General features: G+C 41.0%; 1 protein-coding gene across 1 annotated transcript; it reads right to left on the bottom strand.

Moving 5' to 3' along the window:
- Nucleotides 1-5,869: 5,869 nt before the first annotated feature.
- LOC133661281 (uncharacterized protein K02A2.6-like) lies at nt 5,870-10,317 on the bottom strand. Its single transcript, XM_062064418.1, has 2 exons — nt 6,936-10,317; nt 5,870-6,847 (listed from the first exon to the last, which is right to left on the bottom strand). The coding sequence occupies exons 1-2, from the start codon at nt 10,315-10,317 to the stop codon at nt 6,756-6,758; spliced, it is 3,474 nt and encodes a 1,157-aa protein (XP_061920402.1). The 3' UTR covers nt 5,870-6,755.
- Nucleotides 10,318-18,984: the final 8,667 nt, after the last annotated feature.

The following is an 18,984-nucleotide window of genomic DNA, read 5'->3' as shown; positions in this document are numbered from 1 at the left end:
AAAATACATGATGTTTAAATTGTTACGTTAATCTTAAAGATACAAGTATAGAAACTTTTATTTTAGACTAAAGTATACATAATTATAATTTAAAAATAAGAACAATTGTTTCATTAACTTTTATTCAAGACACGAGTAAACAGAAATATTCTTTTAAAATAGAAAAATAGCTCATAAACTTTTAAGACAAAACAGCTTTTATACAATGTAATACTTTTTAAGTATGAAAAAAAGTTCAGAAACTTTTATTTAATGCGTAGTAAATCAACTTTTATTTAAGATATAATATTTTTAATATGAGTACAACATTTTAAAAAAACAGCCTGTGGAGGGAGAGTGTGATCAGCGCACTTGCAGGAGCAGAGATCACCGCCTCTGTCAATGGTGTTGAGGGCGGAGCACCACCGACTAGGGGCGGGGCATGTGCGGGACGGTGAGACACAGCTGGCAGGTGATTAGATTTCACAGATGGTATGTGGTGATCTAATCAAACTGCTGTATTTCAAATAAAAAAGAAGTAGAAGGAAATATAATGCTATTAAAATAAGAAAAATAGTTTTAAAAACTATAATTTATGACAATAGTATTCAAAATTATTCTTTTAAAATAAGGAAAATAGTTCCCTTTTTGTTAAGACAACATTATACTTTTAAAATAAGGAAAATAGTTCATTTTTATTTAAGACAACATTATATAAAAAAGGAAAAGATTGTGAATAAACTTTAAGTTATATTAGGTTATACATATCTATTATAACTCAAAGCCGTTATAAAGAAATGCAAATTAAATACTACTTTAAGAAGAGCGGAATAAGGAATTTAAATCCAATAGCTGTAGTTTGAATAAAAAATAAGTAGAAGGCAATATAATGATATTAAAATAAGCAAAATAGTTTTCAGAAACTATAATTTATGACAATAGTATACACAATTATTCTTCTAAAATAAGGAAATTAGTTCACTTTTATTTAAGACAACATTATACTTTTAAAATTAGGAAAATAGTTTACTTTTATTTAAGACAACATTATACTTTTAGAATAAGAAAAAATAGTGAATAAACATGAAGTTATATTAGGTTATACATATCTGTTATTAGCCAAAGCAGCCTTAGTAGTACAAGACAACAAGATAATATATGGGTCTGGCATGGTATTGAAATTAACTTTTGTAAATGGGTTGAAATGCTGTGAGATAGTGGCGTAAATGCTCTATTTACTTTAACTAAAAATAATAATGTGACTTAAAAAATGATGAATCACTGTAATCAAATTACATAACACATTTGAGAGGGTTAAAGTTAAAGTACCGATGATTGTCACACACACACTAGGTGTGGTGAAATTTGTCCTAATCCTTTAAAATGGAATAACTGCTGTAAGTAATCCATCCATCCATTTTCTACCGCCTGTCCCTTTCGGGGTTGCGGGGGGTACTGGAGCCTATCTCAGCTGCATTCGGGCGTAAGGCGGGGAACACCCTGGACAAGTCGCCACCTCATCAGAGATGAGACACAGATAGATAGACAACATTCACACTCACATTGTGTTTTTTTGTTGTTGGAAGGGTTAACTTCTTGCATTATGCTTCTATTTAATACACATACACAATACAAGCACAATATAGCATGAATAGAATATAATAGAATAGAATAGAATAAAAAGTACTTTATTGATCCCTGGGGGAAATTCAGCACCACAGTTTGCTCACAATAAACAATAAACACTTTTTTACATGTGAATAATATAAATACAGTCTATTATACAGAATTATTCACATGTGAATTATATAAATACAGTCTATTATACAGCATTATTCACATGTGAATGATATAAATAGAGTCTATTATACAGCATTATACACATGTGAATGATATAAATACAGTCTATTATACAGCATTAATCACATGTGAATGATATAATTAGAGTCTATTATACAGCATTATTCACATGTGAATAATATAAATACAGTCTATTATACAGCATTATACACATGTGAATAATATAAATACAGTCTATTATACAGCATTATTCAGATGTGAATGATATAAATACAGTCTATTATACAGCATTATACACATGTGAATAATATAAATACAGTCTATTATACAGCATTATACACATGTGAATAATATAAATACAGTCTATTATACAGCATTATTCAGATGTGAATGATATAAATACAGTCTATTATACAGCATTATACACATGTGAATAATATAAATACAGTCTATTATACAGCATTATACACATGTGAATAATATAAATACAGTCTATTATACAGCATTATACACATGTGAATAATACAAATACAGTCTATTATACAGCATTATACACATGTGAATAATATAAATACAGTCTATTATACAGCATTATTCACATGTGAATGATATAAATACAGTCTACTATACAGCATTATACACATGTGAATAATATAGTGAAGTGAAGTGAATTACATTTATATAGCGCTTTTTTCTCAAGTGACTCAAAGCGCTTTACATAGTGAAACCCAATATCTAAGTTACATTTAAACCAGTGTGGGTGGCACTGGGAGCAGGTGGGTAAAGTGTCTTGCCCAAGGACACAACGGCAGTGACTAGGATGGCGGAAGCGGGGATCGAACCTGCAACCCTCAAGTTGCTGGCACGGCCGCTCTACCAACCGAGCTATACCGCCCCATATATATATATAAATACAGTCTATTATACAGCATTATTCAGATATGAATTATATAAATAAAGACAACATATTTTAAGCAAAGCAGTACAGACTTCTGTTAAAGAAATATGTTTATTTTTATTCTTTTAAATCAAGATGGAATGATTTCTATTTAAGCCAAAACACTTTTTATTCTGTTCATTTAGTTATTTTGCACAACAATGTATTATTGAACAATTTGTTTCCCCAAGTATCTCTATTCATCCAAAACCTGTGCATCTAATTGGATTTTGCCTGGTGTCGAATAGTATAAAAATATCAGGACATATAATCCGCAAAGGTTGAACTCTGAAACATATTCAATGAACAAGAAGAGTCCTGTTGCCTCTATGCAACCTTTGCGGATAGTATAAAACTCCTTTCACACAAATAAAAAAAGGCCGAAAGAAATGAGATCGACCAGCCCTGCAAGGTGTCCGTTATTTTATAACAAAAGTGACTTATAATAGTAATATCTGTCCCGAGAACATGTTTATGAGCAATAAAGGTGATACAATTCCATCATCTCCCTCACTTATTTAAGAGCAAAGGCGCTCAAACACTCGGCTTTAAAGTTGTAGCATGAAGAGAAAAACTATCCTTACACATGGACTTCGCTACACATTGCAGAGCCTGGGGCTTTGCCAACTATCTGTCAGTCAGTTACAGATGTGGTAGCTGTAAGATTGACCTTTTATTTTCTTCAGCGAATAGGCTAACCTAGCATGATGTTTTTGTTCAACTGTTAGCACTGTAGCTCACATAGCTATGCTAGTGTTGCTACTGTTTGTGTCCTCCTGTTCCACGCTAAGGCGCGTTGTTGCATTTTACTGCACGGATTGTTCTCCCAAGATGCAGCAGGAACTCCGGAGGCAAGGTGCAGGTGAGACAATGATTTATTGTCCATGAAACATGCAAAAATACAAAAAGACAGAAAAACGTGCCGATAGCGTAGCTTAGCACAGATCGTAGAAATACTTAATATAACGTATTTTGCATGGAAGAAATTAGTAGACGTCGTCACTGTTGCATAATGCAAACAAAAAAGCCAGACTGAGCGTGGTGAAAAATGGGAATAAATAGCTCTCTGATTAGTGCCCGGCAGCAGGTGAGCGTCCCGGACACTAATCAGAGACAGGTGAAACTAGTCAGCACTAGAGATGTCCAATAATATCGGCCTGACGATATTATCGGCCGATAAGTGCTTTAAAATGTAATATCGGAAATTATCGGTATGTTTTTTTTTATTATCGGTATCTTTTTATTTATTTTATTTTTTATTTTTTATCAAATCAACATAAAAAACACAAGATACACTTACAATTAGTGCACAAACCCAAAAAACCTCCCTCCCCCATTTACACTCATTCACACTCATTCACATAAAAGGGTTGTTTCTTTCTGTTATTAATATTCTGGTTCCTACATTATATATTAATATATATCAATACAGTCTGCAAGGGATACAGTCCGTAAGCACACATGATTGTGGTCCACTAATAGTACTAACCTTTAACAGTTAATTTTACTAATTTCCATTAATTACTAGTTTCTATGTAACTGTTTTCATATTGTTTTACTTTCTTTTTTATTCAAGAAAATGTTTTTAATTTATTTATCTTATTTTATTATTTAATTTTTTTTTTAAATGACCTTATCTTCACCATACCTGGTTGTCCAAATTAGGCATAATAATGTGTTAATTCCACTACTGTTTATATCGGTATCGGTTGATATCGGTATCGGTAATGAAAGAGTTGGACAATATCGGAATATCGGATATCGGCAAAAAGCCATTATCGGACATCCCTAGTCAGCACCTACGGTAACCAAAACACACAAACTCAAGGGAGCTGAAAACAGAACTGAGGGAGTCAAAACTAAACAAAACATGATCCAGGCAACGGATCATGACAGTTTGACCTCTATAATGTTGGACAAATGCAGTCAGTGTATATGTAAAAACATGATATAGTACACAATAGCGCTTATTGAACACACAAACACAGTTCATTGGCATTTAAACTACAGACCCACAAAACGGCGTGTTTCCGGTAGGGTTTACTAACTATCTAAATGTCAGCACCAAAGCTAGATTTTGGACCACGATCCACTTCAAATTGTTGAAATAATTATATTATATGGAACTTTTAATGTAGATTGGACCTACTTTTTTTTCTACTACCAATGTACATTCAGACCTATTTGTCAAGGATGGGAGCTGTTGCTATGATACGTACTGTATGCACCTTTCATACAGCCATGTAGGCCTTGAAAGCTTGCCAGCTCTACCTGCATGCGCTCCATCATGTCCTTAAGTGTACGGGAACCAGATGAAATCCTCTTTTTTGCGGCGCCGCTTTTTCTAACCCAGGGATCACCACACTTTTTGACTCAGGGGCTGCATCGGGTTAAAACAATTTGGCCGGGCGCCGGGCTGTATATATATATACAGTATATACACAGTATAGGCCAAAAGTTTGGACACACCTTCTCATTCAATGTGTTTTCTTTATTTTCATGACTATTTACAATGTAGATTGTCACTGAAGGCATCAAAACTATGAATGAACACATGTGGAGTTATGTACTTAACAAAAAAAGGTGAAATAACTGAAAACATGTTTTATATTATAGTTTCTTTAAAATAGCCACCGTTCGCTCTGATTACTGCTTTGCACACTCTTGGCATTCTCTCGATGAGTTTCAAGAGGTAGTCACCTGAAATGGTTTTCACTTCACATGTGTCATAGTTTTGATGTCTTCAGTGACAATCTACACCAGGGGTGCTCATTACGTCGATCACGAGCTACTGGTCGATCGCGGAGGGTGTGTCAGTCGATCGCCAGCCAGGCATTAAAAAAATAGTCCTAAAAATGAGCGATCATAAATCTTCACTATGACGTACTTTCGTCACTTGATTGACATTCACGGCACCCGAGGGTCTTCTGAGATGACGCTGGCTGCTGCCAGCTCATTATCAAGAAAAAATTACCGACAGGAAGGCGAGAAACACTTTTTATTTCAACAGACTCTAGCGCCGTACCTGTCGTCAAAACTCCAAACACGACTGCACAGTTGCACAATAAAAGCTCTGCTTCATCCTGTCGTGTTACTGAATAAATACGTGAGTCCAGCTGTACTTTATAATGTGGATACTTTTATCAGCTCAAGCTCAATCACAACAAGTGTCCTCTCTGACTCACTCCCACACTGTCTCCCGCTCCGTCGCACCCCGTGACGTCATAGCCTGTCGACTCTGTAGTTCTCCCATAATACAATCACACCACATCTCCCCTTTCTAGAATCAATGGGTAGACCACCATTGATTCAACAGACCTTGAGGATTATTCTGCCTCGTGGTTGGAAGGTCTGCTCCTATATGAGCCTGTACCAGACAATCAAACACACACACATATTTTACCCTTAGAACAATCCACTTCACATCAATACTCAAACATCCATCCTATACTAATCCTGTACTGTCCTCAACCTAAGCCCTGCAACTGACTTGAACATTTACAGTACAAGAAAACATATCCAAAACACTCCAATTGCACTTTTCTGTCTTTTACCACATACAGTAACATTCTTTTTTTTTTTCATTAGAGTCTCTGTAATGTCTATAGGAAACAAAATTATAGGTCCAACCTAGTTGGTCTCACCACAGCCCTCCCAGACCTGGTTCTAGGAGTAGGAGTAGATGGAGGTTCTGGAACACTCTGCTGCGATGTTTCTGCTGAAGGTTGTTCCGGGACGCCCCCCAGGAACGGCTCTGCTGCACCACGGCCACTCTGCTCCGGCGAGGATCCCATAGGGATGAGATGACGACGGTTCCGTCTGATAGACCCATGGGGTCCTTCCACCAGATACGATCGTGGAGTGGTGTGACGTCCGATGATAGCTCCGGCTTTCTTTTGGTCCTTGATCCACACGTCCTGTCCCGGATTCAGTCTGTCAAGGTTCATTGCACGATGCCGCAGGTTGTAGCGTTGTGCATCTTTTGTCCTCTTCTCCCCTTCTTTCCGCATAACAGCTTCACTATCAGGAAGAGCAGGATTTAGCAAAACAGGAAGGATAGGCACTGTTGTGCGGAGCCTCCTCCCCATGAGAAGCTGCGCTGGACTATACCCATTGTCGAGAGGAGTAGCCCTGTAAGCGAGCAAAGCAAGATAGGGGTCATCTGCTTTCTTTAGGAGACCTTTCGCCGTCTGTACTGCACGTTCGGCTTCGGCGTTACCTTGAGGGTATCTTGGGCTACTGGTAATGTGACGGAATCCGTAAGACTCTGCGAACTCGGCAAAGCCTGCTCCGGAGAACTGGGGCCCACCATCCGACACGAGAACATCCGGGATTCCGTGACGTGCATAGATCGATTTTAGGTGGTGGATTACATCGTTTGATCTTGTGGAGGTCAGCAAAGCAATCTCCACATACCTTGACATGTAGTCCACTACCAGCAGGTAGGTCTTGGTACCGAGCATGAACAAATCAGCTCCTAACTTCTCCCATGGTCGGCCTGGGTATGGTGACGGCATCAGCGGCTCCCTGTGGTTCTGTCTCTCCTTACAGCATGTTCGGCAGTTGAGAACCAATTCATTCAGCTGCTGGCTAAGCCCGGGCCACCATACTGACTGTCGTGCCCGCTGTCTACACTTCACCACGCCTTGGTGTCCTTCATGCAATTTGGCGAGAACATAATTTCTCATTGTAGAAGGGATGACGAGCCTGTGTCCCTTCAGCAGGACACCATCTTGAACTGTAAGGAACGCCTGCTCTGCCCAGTACAGCCTGAGTGCTGGTTCTTTGGAACCGTGTGCTGGCCAGCCTTCAGCACACAGCTGCATCACCTGTGCACACACACTGTCTCTCTGCAGCTGCTCTCTCAGCTCCTCCAGGTAGTCAGCGCTTGCAGGTAGGTTCTCCAGTACCATGTCCGCATAGATGTTGGTTTCTTCAAACAGCTCTTTGTCCGCTGCTGTCTCCTCTCTCTTGACAGGAGCTCGTGACAGCGTATCAGCTGTCCACAGGCACTTCCCTGGCACATGAGAGATAGAATAAGAATAGCGCATCAGACGCATTCTGAAGCGTTGGATCCGTGGAGGTAGAGCATCCAGTGCTTGAGACCCAAGAAGACTCAGGAGAGGCTTGTGGTCCGTCTCCATCTGGAAATGTTTCCCGATGAGGAAGTTGCGGAACCTCTCACAGGCCCAGGTCAGCCCCAAAGCTTCCTTCTCTACTTGCGCGTATCTCTGCTCTGTTGGTGTGAGAGACCGCGACATGTAGGCCACTGGCCTCCACTCTTCTTCCCACTTTTGTAGCAGTACGCCTCCCAACCCGTACGACGACGCGTCTGCTGAGACTTTGCACTCTCTGTTGGGATCATACATGGCTAGCACTGGTGTAGACGTCAGTGCATCCTTTAGATCCTGGAAGGCCCTTGCCTGGTCGACGCCCCACACCCAGCAGTTCTTTTTTGACAGGAGATCTCGCAGAGGCTTGTCTCTCTCGGCCAGCTGCGGCACAAACTTCCCAAGTTGATTTATCATTCCAAGAAAACTTCTCAACTCAGTCACAGTTGTTGGCTCCTGCATCTTCCTTACAGCTTCTGTTTTGCTTGGGTCTGGGCTGATGCCACTGGTGGAGAGCACGTGGCCTAGAAAAGTCACCTCTGACTTTGACAGATCGCACTTATCGACATTCAGAGTGATGCCTGCCTTTTGGATCTTTTCTAGTGTGGCATGCAGGCGAGCATCATGCTCCTTTTGTGTTCGGCCCCACACCAGCACATCGTCCATGTGGCAAACAACGCCCTCAAGCCCTTCTGTGACCTCCGTCACCATCCGGTTCTGAAAATGTTCTGGGGCGGATGCTATGCCAAACGGTAGCCGCCTGAAGTAATAGCGCCCGAAGGGTGTAATGAAAGTTGTCAGTTTCGCTGAATCTGCAGTTAAAGGAATTTGCCAAAACCCCATGTTTGCATCCAGCTTACTAAAAATGTTGGCTCCAGCCAGCATTCCCAGTGTTTCCTCTACTGATGGCAGGATGAACTTTTCCCTACACACTGACTCGTTGAGTTTGGTGAGATCGACACATATACGTACAGCACCTGTCTTTTTGGGCACCACCACTATGCCAGCGCACCAGTCTGTTGGCTCCTCAATTCGACTTATCACCCCGAGTTGTTCCATGCGGGACAGTTCCTGCTTGACTTTGTCCATTAAAGGCAATGGAATCCTCCTTGGTGTTTTTAGTGAGAATGGTTCTGCCCCTGGACTCAGCTTGATGGAATATGGCTGCCGCACTTCTCCGAGCCCGGTGCATAATTTTGGGTAGTACTCCTTTAATGTCTCCATAGTAACGCTGTCTAGGCGTGCTACAAGCCCCAGCCTACAGCTCACAGATCTTCCCAGCAGGGCAGTATGCACATGACGAGCGATGTACACATCCTCCCTCTCTGTCTTTTCCCCTCTCCTCAGCAGCAAACTGGCAACGCCCACCACGTCGAGGGGATTTCTTCCTGGTCCCAGGAGTGGCTTTGTTGCCTTTCTGAGACTAGGTAGATCATTTCTGTATGTGTTTAGGAACACTGAGTGAGGCAAGACTGTCACATCGGCACCTGTGTCTATTTTGAATGTCACACTGCTCTCACGGATGCCAATTTTGACCATCCAAGGATCCCCATCCTCCGTGACACTGCCGAGGAAGATTTCCTCCTCATCCTCTTCAACTTCATGCACTGATTTGGACTTGCACACACGCTTGTAATGTCCCCTCCTCCCACATGCATGACATTTCACATCGTTAGCAGGACAGTCACTTTTTGGATGGGATGGAGAGCTGCCACAATTTTGACACAGTGACTGTGCGCCCTTGTCCTTGCTGTACTGAGTACTGTGTGGCTTGTACTTTGGGCTATCAGCATATTGAGGTTTGTTTTTAGCAGACTTGAAGTTGCTCTTGAACACTCTATCAACAGACTTTGCATCACTTGCCTCTAATCTGGTGGTGTCCCCTCGGAGAGTAGACTGCTGCCTTTTCACCTCCTCGCTTTGTCGTGCCATTCTTATGGCTTTATCCAAGGTTAGATCCGCGTCCAACTGCATGCGTTCAGACAGCCCCTTGTCTTGCAATCCGACAACAAGTCTGTCTCTGATCAGTTCATTGTGTAGCATCCCGTAGCTACAATGCTCCGCCAGCGCATATAGTGCAGTGACAAACGAATCCACACTCTCCCCTTCTTTCTGCTTGCGCATGTTAAACTTAGCACGCTCGTAGATAACATTTTTCTTCACAACAAAGAAGCCTTGTAATCCCTCGCGCACTCCCTGGTATGTACGTCTTTGAGCGGCCGTCAGATTTAACCCACGGAGAATATCATCCGCCTCGTCCCCCATGCAATAAATCAATGTGTTCACTTGATTGTCCTCGGAGCTTGCATTTAGGTTACTTGCCAGGCGAAATCTTTCGAATCTCCGGATCCATTTGTCCCACTCTTGTGGATTTGAAAAGTCAAAGGACTCCGGTGGCTGGATGTTGAACGTAGCGCACGGTCCCACGGCAACCACCGGCGCGCTGGGTGGCCGTGCAGGCCCTGCAGCGACTCCGTCCCCCTCGCTCATGTTGTCCTTACTTCGTTATCCACAGACGCGTACAAACTATCTTTCCACTTGGCTGCACTCCACATTAACTACAGGACTTCTGACACCATGTCGTGTTACTGAATAAATACGTGAGTCCAGCTGTACTTTATAATGTGGATACTTTTATCAGCTCAAGCTCAATCACAACAAGTGTCCTCTCTGACTCACTCCCACACTGTCTCCCGCTCCGTCGCACCCCGTGACGTCATAGCCTGTCGACTCTGTAGTTCTCCCATAATACAATCACACCACACATCCTGCCTGCGCTAACAAAATAAGAGTCTCAGAAAGCCGGCGTGCACAAACTGGCAAGCTACGGAGTTTGCCGACAATGTATTTCTTGTAAAGTGTATACAAAGGAGTACGGAAGCTGGACAAATAAGATGCCAAAAACCAACCACTTCCATGTGGTATTGGACAGAAAGGAGGACTTTTTTTCTCCTCCATTTGAAAATGCGGACGTTATTAGCACCACTGGCTGATTCCTATCAAAGCAAGTCATCAGAATCAGGTAATACATCAACTTATATTCTTGTCTTCATGAAAGAAAGGAATCTATATGTGTTAAACATGCTTGCATTATCTTTAAACACCTTTAACTTGTTAACAATATTAACTATACGTGTTAAACATGCTTGTGTTATCTTTAAACACCTTTAACTTGTTAACAATATTAACTATACGTGTTAAACATGCTTGTATTATCTTTGAACACCTTTAACTTATTAACAATATTAACTATATGTGTTAAACATGCTTGTATTATCATTAAACACCTTTAACTTGTTAACAATATTAACTATATGTGTTAAACATGCTTGCATTATCATTAAACACCTTTAACTTGTTAACAAAAACATACATTTCATAAATAAGTAAATATAAATTATATATCGACTTGCTCAATTGAAAAGTAGCTCGCCTGCAGAAAAAGTGTGAGCACCCCTGATCTACAATGTAAATAGTCATGAAAATAAACAAAATGCATTGAAATGAGAAAGGGTGTCCAAACTTTTGGCTTGTACTGTATGTACAGTATGTATATATATATATATATATATATATATATATATATATATATATATATATATATATATATATATATATATATATATATATATATATATATATATATATACATATATATATATATATATATGTATATATATATATATATATATTTATATATATATATATATATATATATATATATTTTTTTTTGTTTTGTTTTGTTTTGTTTTTACATTTATTTATTTTTTTCCCATCGATAACGATGTCACGTTATCAATGGAAAAATGCATTTTTAGACAATATGATTTGCCTGAGCGGCTAGGAGACACCGAGAGTAACAAGCCGTAGAAAATAGATTATAAAGGACAGATTAAAAAAAATAATAGTTAAAAAAAATAAAAAATAAAATAAAAATGTTAAACTTGGGACTTCCCGCGGGCCGGATTTTGGACGCTGACGGGCCGTAGTTTGGAGACCCCTGGTCCAACCCCTCTGCTGGAGCTGATCTCATACGATCTCTACCTATTTGGTGGCGTCCAGTACCACTAGATACCTGTAATGGATTACACACTGTGTTATGTGCTTGTTGCACTGTTTAGACATGAAATGGCGCAGGAGGAAAAGGACTGGGATTTATAAAGCACCAGTTGATGCAAATCACCAGTCCTTTCCCTCTTTGGCCATCAGGGATTACTCACTGCAAGCCATGCAAATTCAAGTGTGCGCTACCTCGCTTCTTTGTCCTAATCCCCTCAACTCCCCCCAAAATGGATTAACTCGCTGGAATAAAAAAGACAATATAACATACATCCATAAACGTGGACGCATGTGAAAAAGTGCAATATATTTATCTGTACAGTAACCTATTTATTTATTTATACATGCACCTTATTGCTTTTTTATCCTGCACTACCATGAGCTGATGAAATTACATTTTGTTCTTATCTGTACTGTAAAGTTCAAATTTGAATGACAATAAAAAAGGAAGTCTAAATCTAAATCTAAGTCTAATAATCCAGTGAGATGCAGGAGTGGCTCATCTCGGCCTGAACAGAGAACACTTTGAGTTTAACCTCGATTTCCTCTCTGTGCAGGATGCTAATGAGATAACAATGTGGCCCTTGAGCACGGCACTGGTATCAAAAACATTCAACATTCAGTATCGAGCGTGCAATTTTTGGAGGCACAAAGCAACAACAAAAGAACGTGGTGAGCCAAGCAAAACTATTCAGAGTGCTGACAAGGTCTTCATCTTTTTGAAAAACGATGCACTACTCAGTCGTTATTATTTGCCTTTTGTTTTCAGTCAACTTCCCTGGATTATTGAACGACACATCAATAATCAACCTGTTGTGCGTATGCTCGTTTTGTGAGTCTGCGTCACGTTGGACACAGTTCGACTCAGTGACTCATTGTTATGTAACTGAGTTGTAGCCATAAATTTGCCATTTACAGTCTCCCCCAAACCTCTGCTCGTATAATTGATCCGCTGCGAGATTGGAAGCACGGACGCTAATTTAATCAGCGTTGTTTATGCGCACCCCTGGAAATGAAGAGACGGCAGATTCCAGCCTCTTGATTTGATTATCGACTCTTTTGCTGAAGGGACAAATGCCGGGCAATCCTCTGAAGCAGGAAGGACTATTCCCTAAAATACTGGGAAGCACATTCAGCTCATTCCGAAAAAAAACACCACTCTTGTCATGTAAAGTGTTTTGGCAGAGGTTGTTTTTCAGGACCTACTGTCAACATTCTAGTCCATGGGCGTCAAACGTACGACGTACGGCCCTGGGGCCGGATCAGGCCCGTGAACAGGTTTAATCCGGCCCGTGAACAGGTTTAATCCGGCCCGTGAGATGAGTTTGCTAAGTATAAAGATTAGCTGTTCTTTTGGGGGTTTTTTTTTGCAAATATATTTTAATGAATTTTTGTCACAGTCCGGGCACGCGTCAGTGCGCATTCATTTGTGCGCTGCACCGAACGCAGCTCCAAGAGCGCGAACAGCTGCAATCAATCGCCGGTAATCAGCACACCTGGGACTGATGAGGGCGAGCTGAATAAAGACCAGTGGACCTAAGGATCCTTGCCGGAACTTAGCCTTCTGTTGATGTCCCTGTTTTCCTTCCGTTGCCTTTGATTCGAGCTGTGCGTCTCGCTTCCTTGGACCCACCCCTGGATCTCGACTGCCTCCCTTGATCCTCGACCCCCGCTCTGGACACGGACCTCTTGACGCCTCTCTCTGCTCCACGGACCTCCCTTGGATCACGGACCCCTTTTGCCTATCGCCCCTTTGGTTTTGTCTGCTTCCTCATCCAACAATTATGGTAATACTCAACAGCTAATTATTCATACACATAGTTTTCCACCATACATCCCTTTTGGATCTAGTTCACACACCCCATTCCTTTGTTGTTTGATTAAATTATATTGTTCATTATTTATTATGGCAGAGGGGTTAGTGCATCTGCCTAACAATACGAAGGTCCTGAGTAGTCCTGGGTTCAATCCCGGGCTCGGGATCTTTCTGTGTGGAGTTTGCATGTCCTCCCCGTGACTGCGTGGGTTCCCTCCGGGTACTCCGGCTTCCTCCCACTTCCAAAAACATGCACCTGGGGATAAGTTGATTGGCAACACTAAATTGGCCCTAGTGTGTGAATGTGAGTGTGAATGTTATCTGTCTATCTGTGTTGGCCCTGTGATGAGGTGGCGACTTGTCCAGGGTGTACCCCGCCTTCCGCCCGATTGTAGTTGAGATAGGCTCCAGCGCCCCCCCTGACCCCGAAGGGAATAAGCGGTAGAAAATGGATGGATGGATGTTTATATGTATAATAAATACATAGAGCAATATTACCCCCTTGTGGTTCTGTGCCGTCACAACTCCCTCCTGTATCCCTAACAATTTTACAGTTAAAATTACATTTGACAGTCATACTTTGCTCATACAGACCCTTCATACATGCACACACCCCGGCCGAGTCATACCAAACACTATAAAAATGGGACCCATTACCTCCCTGCTTGGCACTCAGAATTAAGGGTTGGAATTGGGGTTTAAATCACCAAAATTGATTCCCGGGCGTGGCCACCGCTGCTGCCCACTGATCCCCTCACCTCCCAGGGGGTGATCAAGAGTGATGGGTCAAATGCAGAGAATAATTTCGCCACACCTAGTGTGTGTGTGACAATCATTGGTACTTTAACTTTAACTTAAATTAACATCCACTCTTACACACTAGAGTAGAGAGGTGCACTTGGGCTTTAACAAGTCAAGGTTTACAATATAGACCCATCCATCCATCCATCCATCCATTTTCTACCGCTTGTCCCTTTCGGGGTCGCGGGGAGTACTGGAGCCTATCTCAGCTGCATTCGGGCGGTAGGCGGGGTACACCCTGGACAAGTCGCCATCTCATCACAGGGCCAATACAGATAGACAGACAACATTCACACTCACATTCACACACTAGGGCCAATTTTAGTGTTGCCCATCAACCTATTACCAGGTGCATGTCTTTGGAGGTGGGAGGAAGCCGGAGTACCGGGAGGGAGCCCACGCAGTCACGGGGAGAACATGCAAACTCCACACAGAAAGATCCCGAGCCCGGGATTGAACTCACATCCTTCGTATTGTGAGCCACATGCCCCTACAGTATAGAAATTATTAGAAAAAATACCCAGATATTATATATATCCATCCATCCTGCACTGGCTCAGGATCAGCAGACGATCCAGACCATAGCAAGATGGATGAATATTCCTCGGCATCAAGGATCCTCAGGAAGTGATCACTAGATCACCTCCCGGGGATCTCTCCACCGTTCACACTTAAAAAAGAAGAAGAAAGTCACTTTTTCGTGACTTGATCAGATGCAAAAAATAATAAAAATAAATCACAAAAAAAAGCAAGTAAACCGTGACAAAACCATATCAAAACACAAAAAAGCAATAGTAGTGTGGGAACAATACAGAACATAATAACAATAATAAAAAAGGAATAAAACTACAAAAAAGATACAGCAGTTTTTAAAATGTCTATAGGTTATGATTCGATATATAGGCTTCCAGGTTAGTTCCCATTTATTCATATTTGTAGAGTTTATAAATCTTATTTTTTCAAGAGTCATTACATTCCAAAGTTCATTTAAACAGTTAGCTGTTTTTTGATGAAAGAAACTGCTGTTTTAAATGTGTCCACTGGATGTTGCAGTAGCAATTCTGTTAGGCAAGCAGATGCTTTATACCGAGGCCAAGCAAGAGGTGCACAGTAAAGCGTGTGTCGTGATCCGTGGTCCGGATCATCTTTTTGTTATGTTGTGCTAGTTTTGGACTCCCTAAGTTCCTGTTTTTGTGCACCCTTGTTAGTTACCATGGTTACTTATTATTTCCACCTGCCTCTGATTAGTGTTCGCCAGCTCACCTGCTGCCCGAGCACTAATCAGAGGCATTATTTAAGCCTGTCTTTGCCGGTCAGTCGGCCTGCCGTCATTGTTCGCTTCATGCCTGGTCCACGTAAGATTTGTTCGCTTTATGCTAGTGATGGGTTGATGAGGCGTCATGAAGCGTTTCGACACATTGCAAAACTGTATTGATACTGTATCGATACTGTGTCACTAAATACTGACATCTGCTGGACATTAAAAATCCCTACAGGCAACCTATGGACCGACTCAACTGACACTGATTTTATGACCTAGTATATACAATAATATAAACCAAATCATTGTATTTCCTTTAGGATTATTTCATATCTTCATTTAAATAAAAATATATTTTTATCTTTTTTAGATACAGTCAATAAATAATGTGAACATGTATCATAACATGGAAAACTAAGAGAACGTGTTGTGAATGAGGATGCTTGTGGACTGGGAATTAAAAAAATTTTTTTTTTTTACACATTTTTGTTTAAAAAAAACAGTTTTTCCAACGTATTCAATTTTAGATGATTTCTCTTAGTTATTATTTCTCCGGCTGTAGAAAAGACCCGCTCACAGGCAATGTTCCCTCTAATTGTTCATGTGTGTGAGCAAACACAAAAACTCCCTGAGCATTCAGTGGAGCACATGTGAGCAACATCAGACGTGGCAATACCAGCAGCACACCTGTCTCAAACCAATCTTTTATAATAACACTCAAATGAGAGGAGTCATTTTCATGAGATTATTTTGGAATATTACAGATTTGGCCCACTTGTAATGAAAATAAAAGAAATTTTGTTTTTCATAAGATATGGATTAGTATTGTACAATATGTCTGGGTGGGGGTCCTGCTTTGGAAATCATTTGTACGCCTTTCAGAGATCACATTTAGTTCCCCTTAAACATCCTCATGTTGCACAATGAAATGTAAGCATAGGATGAAGTGTGCATTCCTGTAACTTTCTCTAGTAACAGCATTCCAAGATTAATATCAAGAAATTATCATTAATAATAAATGACAGTAGAATAAGCACACGTATGACTGAGGAGTCATAGTGTAACTTTGTGTGGTGTTTGAGTTGTCCGACTTTTCGTGTGGCCATAAACGCACCAGTGGCTTAGTGGTATGCGTGTTGGTGACAGATGACAAGTTGGTTTTGGCCTGGTTTGTACGGCAGAAAATGACTAGTTTTTCGAGATAGAAGTTTTTTACTCGTGTTTTTGGTGTGGTTATGGCCGAATATAAACAGTTTTGCTCAATAAAGTGATCAATATAATTCCTGTCCTCGAAGCATCTCGATAGACGTTACAATAATTGAACGGTGTTGACGAACACCGTTAGGGCCGCTTGTTGTCACTGTCACTCAGAGTTGCATTGCAAAATTACACAGAATAAATGTGTTTATTTTGTTTAGAATTCAGATGGGATTTGATTTGGTGCGAGGCATATATTTGCTGTGCGCAGAGGACGCTTGAGCAGTGCGCAATTGCGCAGGCGCGCACCTTAGAGGGAACGTTGGTCACAGGGCACAGAGGAGGCGTCAGTGCCACACAGTTCGCGTATCGGTCACGTGACCAAAACAGCTCATGATCGGTCACGTGACTTTCTAAAAGCGGTACGCGCACCGACACGGGGTTTCGCTCTATGAGCTCGACGCATGCGCCGATGCATCGGTGTTGCCGGACCCATCACTACTGTATGCAACGGTCACATAGGTTCATGTCTTGTTTCAAGTTTATGCTAAGTGTTTGCTACATGCACCTGTCAACGTAAGTTCTCTATGTCCATAGTCTATGCTAAGTGTTATGCTTTAGCTCCAAATGCGATCAGCGCGTTGTGCCTTCGCATTGTTTTCCGTTTTTTGTACCATTTTGAGTTTTGATAATTAAATCATGTTTTTACCTGCACGCCTTGTCCGGAGTAGTCCATCTGCATTCCTGGGAGAACGACCCCGCAGTAAGCTGCGAAAACCACGTCGCGACAGCGTGGTTGCGGTTCTTCCCCCTTGATTGAAATGAAACGTAAAACCTGCCGTTTTACATCTTCTACTTTGAACGTGTTGTTATTTGTTAAATGTTTCTGTTGAAAAAGAGAAAAGTGAACACAGAGTGTAACTCAAACCTCTTGAATGGTTTCTACCTCCGTTTGTAGAGTTTGTTGAACTAGCAAAGGATTAATACGTGGATATGACGAATTAGGTATTCAAGGCCTAGAAGAGGTTTGATCTCTTTATTATTTAATATTTTCGATCCCAGACAGGCTGTGACTTAGTTTGATGGCTTTGTAGATACACTGAGAAGGTCTAAGTTTATTGTGTTGTTCATTGTGTTTTTGAAACTCAATCAATTGTTTTCCTCGGAATTTTCAACTAACTTGAAGTGTTTTGTCAAGAGGATTCTTTGGGATTTGTACATTTTCAGAATGTGCTTGTTCTATTCTTTTGCCAAAGTAAAACAAAGAAAAACATATGAAATTGTCTCTATTTTTAAGTTCTCATGCCATGATTTTACAAGTCCGGCCCACTTGGGAATTGATTTTCCTCCATGTGGCCCCTAAGCTAAAATGAGTTTGACACCCATGTTCTAGTCCCTGTTTCATGTTATAACCTGCTAAATAGAACTGTGTTATAGAACGATGGCTGCAGGAAGAGAGCAAAATGCAAGCTGGTAATGGAGTAGCCTTCTTCATCCCGAGCGGACCGTTATGAAGCCTTCATTTCCGACCTCAGGGACATTTCCCCCTCTCGATGATGAGCGCCCTACTTGCTGTCGATTAGGACCGCCACAAAACGCCGTATTGCGGCAAATGATGTGTGCTCGGAGCATTCCTTGTGCCATAGAATGAGCGGCAAGGATGACATCATTCTAACCTCAGTAGCCCAGCGGGTCGCAGACCTAAAACCACAGAAAGAGAAGACTGAAGCCCATTAGACGTCTCACTTTTTGGAACATTTTGGAGCGTGTCTGGGATCATTTTTTTAAACATCCAACATTAACAACGTCAACGTTTATGGTATAGTAATATAAAATATAAATATAATCAATTAGAATAGTACATAATGTTGGATATAGAGAACATACAAACCCTTTATTTAATCACAAATAATGAAATTCAATGATTTGGTGCATTTGCGAACAGCTAAAATGATGTACAGTACAAAGCAAACTATAACCTGCTACCCAAGAATGTACAACAATTCTTCTCAACAAAAGAGGA

This window comes from Entelurus aequoreus, linkage group LG12, assembly GCF_033978785.1.
Source record: "Entelurus aequoreus isolate RoL-2023_Sb linkage group LG12, RoL_Eaeq_v1.1, whole genome shotgun sequence".
NCBI lineage: Eukaryota > Metazoa > Chordata > Actinopteri > Syngnathiformes > Syngnathidae > Entelurus > Entelurus aequoreus.
Note: the sequence above shows the minus strand (reverse complement) of the source record. Positions and strands in the feature narration are given on the sequence as shown.

Coding starts and splice junctions, on each gene's coding strand:
- LOC133661281 (XM_062064418.1), bottom strand. CDS start 10,317: ATGAGCGAGGGGGACGGAGTCGCTGCAGGGCCTGCACGGCCACCCAGC. Junction 6,848..6,935: donor TAGCCCAAGATACCCTCAAG/GTAACGCCGAAG, acceptor GCTCGCTTACAG/GGCTACTCCTCTCGACAATG.